The sequence below is a fragment of the Haplochromis burtoni genome, unplaced genomic scaffold (genome assembly GCF_018398535.1).
Source record: "Haplochromis burtoni strain Fernald_Lab_line unplaced genomic scaffold, NCSU_Asbu1 Contig_417, whole genome shotgun sequence".
NCBI lineage: Eukaryota > Metazoa > Chordata > Actinopteri > Cichliformes > Cichlidae > Haplochromis > Haplochromis burtoni.
The window spans coordinates 462,547-473,228 of record NW_024582778.1 but is presented as its reverse complement, the minus strand read 5'-3'; the positions used below and the strand labels follow the sequence as shown (position 1 = coordinate 473,228).

Genomic DNA, 10,682 nt, shown 5'->3' with positions numbered 1-10,682 from the left:
CGAAGAGGAGAGTCCTGGCCCCTAGCCCTGCCAGTGTAGCAGAAATGCTGACGGATGATGATGGCAGCAACAGCCGTTCTTCTCTGCGTGAGTAGCTTCATGTTGTCCGTGTGTAATTTACGTTGAGTAGGCTAACCACGTTATTACATTAATGCATGTAAGGTGAACTAGCAAACACCATCGTAGTTACATGACGCTGTCTTCTTGTTTGATGGCAGATACTCCCTTCACCCTGGCCAAAAAAGCTAAAATGACCAAAGAAAAAGTGGAAAACAGCTAAACATGAGAGGTTTTTGGACAAAGTTTGTTTTCCCATTGTTTAAGCACTGCTTCCTGCCAAGAGTGATACCATATATGCCTTATAGCTGCAGAAAAGGCTAACATTGTTATCTTTTTACAAAAAAACAGCTAAACATGAGAGGTTTTTGTACAAAGTGTGTGTTCTTCATTCTTTAAGCACTGGTTCGAGCACCGTTTAAGCACCGGCACCGTTTCAAAAGTACCGGTTTGGTACTGGTATCGGATAAAACCTAAACGATACCCATCCCTAGTGACCAGTGGATTAAACAATAGTGATGACAGGGCCTTTTTTGGTCAAAGCTTTATGCAGGTCTCTAAAATAACTATCAGTAGGAGCAGAGATCAGTGAGAAAGGGAGACTTTACCACTCATTAGATTTTTGAACACACGGTCACATGTGGGCCCTATTTTTCTGTAGATGTTTAAAGATGAACATGTATACAGTAAATATGTATGCAGTGGCTTCTTCATCAGAACCGAGGAGTTGAATGTTCAATGTTCTGTTGACCTCAGAGGAAGTGCAGAGCTTGTTGTTGTTCAGCTCTGGTCAGCACAGCTACTAATAAAGTAACTTTAATAGTGAAAGCCAGATTCACCCCAGCTCCTACTTTCATACTGTGTCATGTTGCTTCTCGCTGATGTGTGCTCTGATCTTTGCCGGAAGTTCTGTTGTTGCTCTCCTCCCTCCTCATGCATTCCATGTACACACATGGAAAGGCAGGGAGATCCCAGAACAGAGCCAGGACACTAAATATAAAGTAGTTCAGAAAAAAAAGATCAGGCTTTTGTTGTTGAGGTCTTCTTCTGACTGTAGTGGTCCTTTAACCTCATGTTTTACTAAGAGGCCACAGACACTCTGTGTTTCCCCAGGGAGAATTATGGCGTTGTCTATCAGTGTTGTTAGTTGGGGGGGGGGGTTTAAAGTTGATTTGATTTTCTTCATCTTTCAATTACCTCTAGTGAAAGGAAGCTTCTGAGCTTGGTTTTCTGAAACCTGCCCCATAAGTGAAACCTCATCTCCTTCAGTTCTTTGCCAGCACGATGCCAGCAGTCACCTGCTGAAATCCTTTCTTGCACTGCACTCATGCAGTCACTTGTGCTACTCTGTTGACAGCTTTGTTAATACAGATTTAGTAGAAGCCAACCAGAACAGCCAAGTCTTTCACAGTAGTACAATGTTGTTTTCCTCTGGCCTCCCATATTAGATTCTATCTCACCACGTTCTGACTTTCCAGTTGCACAGAGACTTGTTAATCAGAGGGTTTTCACTTCCTTGGTGGCTCTAAAAGGGAGGAAAATAATGCAGAGCTCTGATACTTAGTGTAAATTGGTCATGGAATATGCCCTGCTGTTACTTTTAAGTCCTTTATGCGTTGGTAGCAAGCAAACAAATGCAGCTTGTTGCCCAGTAGCTATGGTAACTGCTGGTTATCACAGCCTCAGGGGAGGCCAAAAATGCAGAAGTAGCCAGAGTGCATTTGTGTGTGTTTTTGCTCGTGACTGTGTGTGTTGTTGTTTCCGTGGAGACATCGCTTCAGAAGTGGGATCTGTAATTTTCTTATCAATCCACAGTGTCCATGATGTATGATGCGACTTGTTGTTCGCACTCCACTTTTAGTGGCGAGCCCACAAGGCGAGCCCAAACTTGTTTCACTCAGTTGCCCTTTGTCTTTGGCTGCGACACAGCTGCAGGATTACAGAGAGGTGCGTGCATTTGATGGGTACGCAGAGGTTCAGTTCAAGGTAGAAAGGGAGCCATCATACAGGAAACTTCACAGCCCCACACAACACTGGTAAAACCACAGAAACACATGTGAAATATTTATTTTAAGGTGCTTTAAGAATTCTGGAAAATCCCTCAGTATAACTGCCCACGGGGGAGCTTACATGAGAACTAAATAACTGTTTACATTACCTATATGTTTTTACCCCTACCCAGGGCACCTACATTTGAAAATATGACAACTCAAGAAGAAGGCAACTTTAGGATTTTCAAATTCATGCCATAAGTGCATCTACTAAAAATCTCAGACAAATTTGAATCTTCAATTCAATTCAATTCAATTTTATTTATATAGCGCCAAATCACAACATAAGTCGCCTCAAGGCGCTTCATAGATACAGAGAAAAAAAAACAACAATCACATGACCCCCTATGAGCAAGCACTTTGGCAACAGTGGGAAGGAAAAACTCCCTTTTAACAGGAAGAAACCTCCGGCAGAACCAGGCTCAGGGAGGGGCGGTCATCTGCTGCGACCGGTTGGGGTGAGAGAAGGAAGACAGGATAAAAGACATGCTGTGGAAGAGAGCCAGAGGAATCTTAGTGACATAGTGGTCATAGGATTTTCAGTTTGACGCCATAGATCTTTCTGCCAGGAGGATGAGGAGTAACTTCCTGTTTGCATTCACATTATGAATAAGAACATTGCTGGGTGCTTTCAGTTGCTCCCTTATCTCCCACGGGGGTCACAGTGGATGGATTTGCATGTTTGTTTGACACAGCTTTAATGCCAGATATTCTTGACATATCCTTTCTATTCATTTGGTAATAATTTGGTACTGTTATTTGGAGAATGCTATTTTATGACTGGGTTTGTGTTTCTTCCCAGAATTGAAATGGAGATCTTTCACATGTAAGGCAAATGTGCCAACCACCAAACCATGGAGCCACTTCACCAGCACAAACAGTAGCATGATGTAAGGACTAGGAATGTGCGTGAGTAGTTGATAGGCAACTAATCATCGCTATTTTCACTAGGCATACTACACTTTTTAACATTGTCCAATTAACAATCTTAAAAATGAACTTAATATGCGAGCATTTCTTGCTTTTAGACTAGTCTGTTAATCACCTTTTTTCCCCCAGCTCGTTTAGTTGACTAAGAAATTAGTCGCCAGGATCATTTTTAGTGAGAACCAGGTTGAGGCTGGTAAAACAGTAACTACATCAATAAGCTATATTTGTGTGTGTCATTGTTTTTTCTTATGACAACTAAGTTAGAAAAGTCTTTGACTTTTTTCTGATGTGTTTCCGTTCCTAACCCGAAACACATCAGAAAAAAGCAACCACAAAGCAAAGCAATTTGGAGTAATCCAAATTGCTTTGCTTTGTGGATGTCTGCCATAGCAAACTGAGAAAAAATGTCAGCAAAAATTTCACTTATTAGCAACTAACTGTTGCTTACATAGCTTATGTTTACATGGATTTTTTTGTATATGCCGGTTACCGATGTCGGACCAAAGTAAGCTTACTACTGTACCAGTCACAGTATACATATGTGGGCGATCGTGGCTCAAGAGTTGGGAGTTCGCCTTGTAATCGGAAGGTTGCCGGTTCGAGCAACAGTCTCGACGAGACCGACAGTCTCGGTCGTTGTGTCTTTGGGCAAGACACTTCACCCGTTGCCTACTGGTGGTGGTCAGAGGGCCCGGTGGCGCCAGTGTCCAGCAGCCTTGCCTCTGTCAGTGCGCCCCAGGGTGGCTGTGGCTACAATGTAGCTTGCCATCACCAGTGTGTGAATGGGTGGATGACTGGATGTGTAAAGTGCTTTGGGGTCCTTAGGGACTAGTAAAGCGCTATATAAAATACAGGCCATTTACATATGTCACTCAAAGGTTCCTCTTGTGACGGAGTACCTGCTCTGTAATATGAGATGAAAAAAAAGACATCAAAATTAATGCTCTAAAAACTAAGACATGAGAGTTAAGTGTGGAGACAGGAAGAAGAGGGGGATTTCCTTAAAGGGTTATAAGAGGTGTGAAAAATTCCTGCAGTTTGGAACTGTCTGATGGTATGAATTAGTTAAAAAAAAAGAGCTGTGCTCATTGTTGTTTTACATTTACAATTTCTATGCATTCATTTAATTTTCCCTCACATTTTTATTATTTCTGTTTACGCATAGTAATGTGTGAACTACTGTGCTGATAAAGATGCGGTGGACTTACCAGCTTTAGCTGATGCCAGTGGATTTTTTTCCATGAAAAATGGCGTTGCTATCATCAAAGTCTGGTCTGAGCTGTGAAAATCTTGTTTGGTTTGTTTTTAGGCAACAAATTGTCCACTCAAATGCTTGTAATGCAAATAACTGACATAAGCACAGACACATTTGGGGGGGGGGATAATCAGTGTTAAAAAGAGAATAGAATCAGAATACTACATATAAATTACTGAAAATGGCTGAACTAGTTTTTAAATAATATTCATATATTACTGATTAGGTTGCAATACATAAAAACAATTTAAGTCAGTGGTTAGACTTGATACTCTGCTTCATGTAACCACTTATCCTGATTACCAATGTTAGGGTAATTGGATCCAGATAACGGTAAGATACCCAGGGTACGCTGAACTCATGTCATACAGGGCCTAGGCCTTTTGAGTCACGTTAATATGCGGTACAGGGTCAGCGATTTTGGATAAAAATAAGAACTTTTTGCCTGGCACTTTTGCAAAGCCTAGTGTGGCAGGAAACCCTATAGCTAACAAAAGTCCAAACAATTCATCAAATGCATAGAGCCAGCAGGAAAAGAAACCAGGAAACACTCGGGAGCAAGAGATATAACGTCTACCTGTTAAAGACACAAACAAAATATAATAAATAGTCACACTAGTGAGAAGGCGAATATGGCACAGGTGAACTCAGTTAAGATAATAATGAGGCTGGGAAAACAGCAAAGGAGGGAAGTAAAAATACACAAAGCCACATGAGAAACTAATCCTTCAAAATAAAGCAGGATGTCATCTGAAAGAGGACTTGGATACACATGTTAGTGGGGGGCATCATTTCATTCAGTTAAGTGTAAATATTTTGTTAGTAGTGATTAGAGGGATATACGATCGAGGACCTTCAACATGGCTTTAAGGCTTTCCTTATGTCAGATGGCTTGGCAACTACTCCAGTAGTTAACAGGTGTCATGATGGTGGTTATCAGCTTTGTTAAGCATGGCTTTCTGTTTCAGGCTCTGTATGTGCTCACACAAAAAGGGGCGTTTCATACATCAGACTCTTCTTCATAAAATGATCCCTACGAGTGTCACCTATTCCAATCAGAGGTTATCAGGTGATGATAAAACTCTATAAAGATGATAACACCACTGCAAGACAGGAAATGAATGCTGCAGAAGATAGTTAATCTAGTGATAGTGCACAGGGCAGTGAAATAAACATTTAAAACTTACTGTCCCACAGCCTGATAAAGCAGGCGTTTGTCAGCAGATTAAAGTTAAATTAATTTGGTTGGTTGAACAGGTATTCCTGGTGCGTGTTCTGTGGTGTAGTAGTTGCCATTCCAGCCGTGTAAAACAGACTCAGCAGCAGATTAGAACCAAGTATAAAAACATTTATACATTTTCTGCATTACCAGCTGAATACATGAGAAATATACTTATAGTGCTTCATAACTGATGCTAGCAAGGTCCAGCTTAACAAGTTGCACAAAGATAATGTATTCCCCCAGCATAGAATAAAAAAAAAAAAAGAATAATTAAAAACATGCTGTTTGCAAATGACATGAAATACAGTAAGAGGTGCGTGTTTTTGGATGGTTTCTCATGAGCCCTTTTGCCAATGATTTTCTTCACTTAACTTCCAGCTGTACTTCCCACCATAATCACCAACTTGGTAATTATGATAAGTAAGTCCAGATTCAGGTTTTATCCTGTCTGAAAACTGTTGGCTGATATCAGACATAGAATCCACATTTTGCTGTTGCCATCTATGTTACTCTGCCAAAACTAAAATAACCCTCCACATACCAGCACTGTCAAATGATTGAAACAAACCTTGACCGTCTACAAAGCGAGAGCGAAAGCGAGGCCAGCTTCTCTTTGCTGCTAGTCCTGCTGGCTTAGCAGAACTGCACTGAGTGGCCACAGCCGCCTGGCCTCCCTCTGTGTGTCTTGGCCAGTGCCGTGAGTTGGTCTCTCTCCAAATGGTGCCTGTCTGCCTGCTCCAGATCCATATGCTGAATTATAGATAAAGCTGTGTTCATAGAGACAGAGAGAGAGAGAGAGAGAGAGAGAGGAAGAGAACAGCAAAAAGGGATCAACAGAGACCCCGAAGGAAAGGAAATTACACTCAGTAGAGGTAGGTGCTGAGGAGGGGGAGAGAAGAGGGGAGACAGGCAGATTAAGGAAATAGGAGCCTCCCTAAATGAACTCAACATGGATCAGCATCACCAGATACTTTTATTTATTTAGACACTGCTGTGCGTGTGAACAAGAGCCTCTCTCTGCCTCAGCCACAGGAACACACTGTCCTGCCCACATGGCTTTACTTCCAGAATTAAGCTAGACTCTCCTGTTATAGCTGTGAGAGAGGGCGAGAGGGGAGACCAGGGCATGCAGGAGGAGCACTGCAGGGTCTACGCAAGCGAGATTATGTTCCATATTTCCTCAAATCTCCATGATTTTTTTTAGCGCTAAGTTAAGAGGAGGGTTCTATGTTGATGAGAGGGATTTAGCATTTGATATCCTAAACTGTGTGTCAGCAAGCATGCCTGCTGGTGTTAATTGTATCACCGTGGTTTTCCCCTGGATTTCATATCATGCTGTTTGTTCTACAGCATGATATGTTCTACTCTTGACTTTGTATGATGTCAGAGGTAGCAGATATGCATTTGACCTGTTTGGGAAGACAAGCCAATCAGGAGAAGGTTGAAACGGAAAGAGTGCTGAGGATTATTTTCTTATAACCATGATGCTACTCTAAGAGTCTAAGGATAAAAATATGGAGCTGGGAATAAATATAAACAGGTCATGTTGATCACATTTTAGTCAAAACCATCATAAATGTTTTATTTTTTCTATGTGCAGTTATGGAGAGCAGCAACAACACCCAGAACAGAATGAAGCGGGCTTCAGTGACAAACGATATAAGTCAAAGAGCTGGGTTGCAAAATGGCTTACAGGTGCAAAGCATCTGTGCTTACGGTGGCCAGCTTAAAGAGCACATCCAGTGCAGTTGGCTAATTGAATGTGTAGAAAGGTATCATTTGATCCAACAGCCTGAGAGTGTGAGTATAAGCTTGATGTAAACACACTGAGCACAGCTGCTATATTGCAGCAATTTTCCATCTGTCTGGAGCAACAGCCTACACACCTACACACACTTAATCAAAAACACATATAATATCTAGTATGTGTGGAGTTTAAGATGTGTCCATTTAAATATGGAAGACAGTGTTGCATGTGGAGTGATGTACTACTCTGCCACAGTATGCTTTTATGATACCATTAGGACCTTTAGAAATTGCTCCATTATTTTGAGGGCTAACAGAGTTGAGTTAATGCCCATACATTTGAGTTTAATTCTTTTACTATTGCATTATGTAGCACTCAGAAACTAAACTTTGTCCTTTGCCGATAGTGAAATAAGAAACGTTCAGTCTGAGGTGGTCCTGATGATTCTTAGTGTGCCAACTGGAATCCAGTAAGTGTGGAAAAAACACTAGCGCATGTTCAGGAAATGGACTGCAGCAATGCAAAGGAAATGGGATTTATGGTAAATTCGTTTAGACATGACAAAATACTGATGTCATTCTCTAAATGGCAGGACAGTGAGTCAGGATGAGTGAATGAATCAGCGTTTGTTTTCATATTCTGCCATTTAAACTCAGTCATGCACAGCCTTGAATCATTTTGTCTCTTTAAAACACAATTAACGCTCAATGGAGCGAGGGTAAATGATGGCCTGCCCACTGCCTACGTTGTTGCTGTGGTATTGATTGGATTGTTGCTGATGAACTAATACAGGGCTCTTGTGTCTTTGCTGTGTGTGCAGTCGATGCTGTCTTCCAGAGGCTATCCCTCTCCCTGGCTGAGAAACCAGCAGCAGCAGCAGTATGTCCCGTGTCTCCTCCACCGCAAAGCGATACACTGGCCCCTCTTACACCAGCCACTACAGCTCCTACAGCTCCTCCCTAACCCCAGGTCTTAGCTCCTACAGCGAGCGGGACAGGCTGTCCTCCTACAAGTCCCACACCTCCTCCTCCTCTTCATCCTCCTCCTCAGGTTACTTATCCTCTACCTATCTGAGCAGCGCCGCCGTCCGCAGCCACAACTACAGCACCTCCTCGGACCCTGAGCGTGACCGGGGTCGAACCATCCCTCGCACTGACATCCTTGGCAGCAGCAGCAACCGCCGGAGTGAGAGCCTCAGCAGAACCCCACTCAAGAGCTATGGAGGGTCAGGGCTAAGTGGGGGGTCAGCCTACACTGGCTACAGCTCCTACGCTTCATCCCCAGCCCAGTCCAGCTACCTCTCCTCTTCTCCGGTGGCCTCCAGCATCTCGCTCAGTCGACGAAAATCTGTATCCCAGAGTGACCTGAGCAGGGACCTGGCCTCTCTGAGCCTCAATGATGCTTCCTCCTCAACCCCTTCTTCATCCACCAGTGCCCTGCGGAGCTACCGCAGTCGGACCAGTGATGTGGCTGAGTTGTACGGCAGTAGCTCCCGACCCGGCTACTCAGGCCTGTCCCGAAGCACTACTCAGGAGACCCTGTCACGGAGCTCCACCCAGGAGGCCTTCAGCAGGAGCAGAGCATTCAGCTCTTCAGCATGGGACCCAAGCAGTAACCAGCTGTCCCATTCCCCAACGAGGGACTCTACGGTAAGAACAAGTCCCATGTTCTTGTTGTGCTTTAACTGGAGAAGCATTCCTTTACAGAGGATCCTTGGCAGGATCTTTGGCAGGAGCCAAGGAAGGCTGAGTACTACGAAAGCTGCAGTCATCACCACAAAGCTTTCCTTTTATTAGTCTGCACATGGTAAAGACCCACAATGCTCTGGTGCTACTAGTAGCACTGTTTCCTACCAGTTGGGGGCACTGTTGTTCACATTAATTTCAGTGCACTTGAAGTCTGGGTTTACAGTATTCTTGCACACCTTACACTCTCCTGTGGTTTTTACTGTTACAACTCTCCGCTAGGACACAGTTACAATGCTCCTTATTCTTTTAACTCTCTTATTGTACTGTACAAAAGTAGTTTGATGGTTATCTGACAGCTCTTTCTAAGCCCAGCAGTCTCTCAAAGAGCAGACGGGTCCTCTCAGCATCAAGATTAATGACTCAGGTTTCCACTGCGTGGATCCCAAAGTATGACTGATCCACTTTTCCTTTGGATTAGTCTCAGTAACTGCTTCCATGGATGGAAGGAGGAAAAGTGGGAATTAGGGAGAATTTGTGAGAAGTCTGTTTGAAAGTGGCTTTCAGATAGAATAAATCTGTCATCTTTATTGCATCAGATATGCTCCAGAATGTGACATTCTTTATTCATTTAGTTCTTCTGCTCATCATGTTCATTTGCATATATGAAAAGCAGAAGGATATCTTCTCAACTATCAGCTGGTTTGCTGGCTGAGCCTGACAGTAGGGTGACAGAACTAATACCAGAGTGCATTTTTATGCACTCTGTGCTAGCTTACTTGACATTTTTATTTCTGTCAAGTAAGCTAGCACAGCCTTTACTGTAGAGGCCCCAAAGGCCCATTCTAAACCAGGCAATGTCTAAACCCTGTAATGTCCAGTCAGCTGTATGTAACTCCCATGCGTGTTACTGAGAAGTGAATGTGTTTTAGGGCTCACCGGGTATGGTTAACACTTTTTAGCACTTTTTTTTAAACAATAACTTAATATATTAACAGTTTCATATCACCAAGACCCTGCACATCCACACAGATCTTAGCTCAGGTTGATAGTGGGTGCTGCAGTACTGGGTGTGTGTGTGTGTGTGTATACCCACACGGCCTTGAGAGGTCTTATCTGCCAAATTACTTAAAATAAGCAGCGTGGGCTATACGTGCACTGGCTCTTTAAAACTAACTGCCATTGAGAACAATGAAAAGAGAAGACATAATAGTACACTTTACAGTATTACGGCACTCTGGACTATGGAGTTTAACAGTGGAAACTAACTGCTGCCTGCTGACATCAGGGGTAAACATAGCTCATGCAAGTCTTTATTCACAAACATGACCTAAGATAACCAAGTCATTTCAAAAGAGTGTTCCCAAAGAACACTTGGGATCATGGTGCTGCTGGGTTAACTATAGAGACAAAAAAAGTCAGGCTTTATTTAGGGCTGCACGATAAATTGAAAATTTATTGTCATCGCGATATCAGCCTGCGCGATGGGCCCATCGCAAAAGACGGCGTAAACTGTGATAATTGGGTACCTTAAAATGTTTACACACGTGCTGTAAAGAATTTACCAATCAAAGAAATCCATTTACACATTTGACCAGTCGAATAGAGCCCTTCACGGCATTAACCTCCTACGCAGGTCGGGCGCGAACAACGCTGCAGCAACGAGTCAGAGTTGTAATGGCTGAGAGCGAGACGCGTGACGAGAATGCTACTGAACTCGTGGCTAAAAAAAAAA

At 43.0% G+C, this 10,682-nt stretch overlaps 1 protein-coding gene across 6 annotated transcripts in view; it reads left to right on the top strand.

Annotated features, from left to right (window-relative positions):
- usp2a (ubiquitin specific peptidase 2a) overlaps positions 1-10,682 on the top strand; it is a gene marked incomplete at its 3' end in the record, with an annotated part of 66,828 nt that overhangs the window by 18,933 nt on the left and 37,213 nt on the right. For 4 of the 6 annotated variants that reach the window (XM_042213103.1, XM_005944708.3, XM_005944711.3 and 1 more), the window contains 1 exon segment: positions 8,083-8,911. In XM_042213103.1, the coding sequence (XP_042069037.1) occupies positions 8,144-8,911 (768 nt within the window). 6 annotated transcript variants of the gene reach the window in all.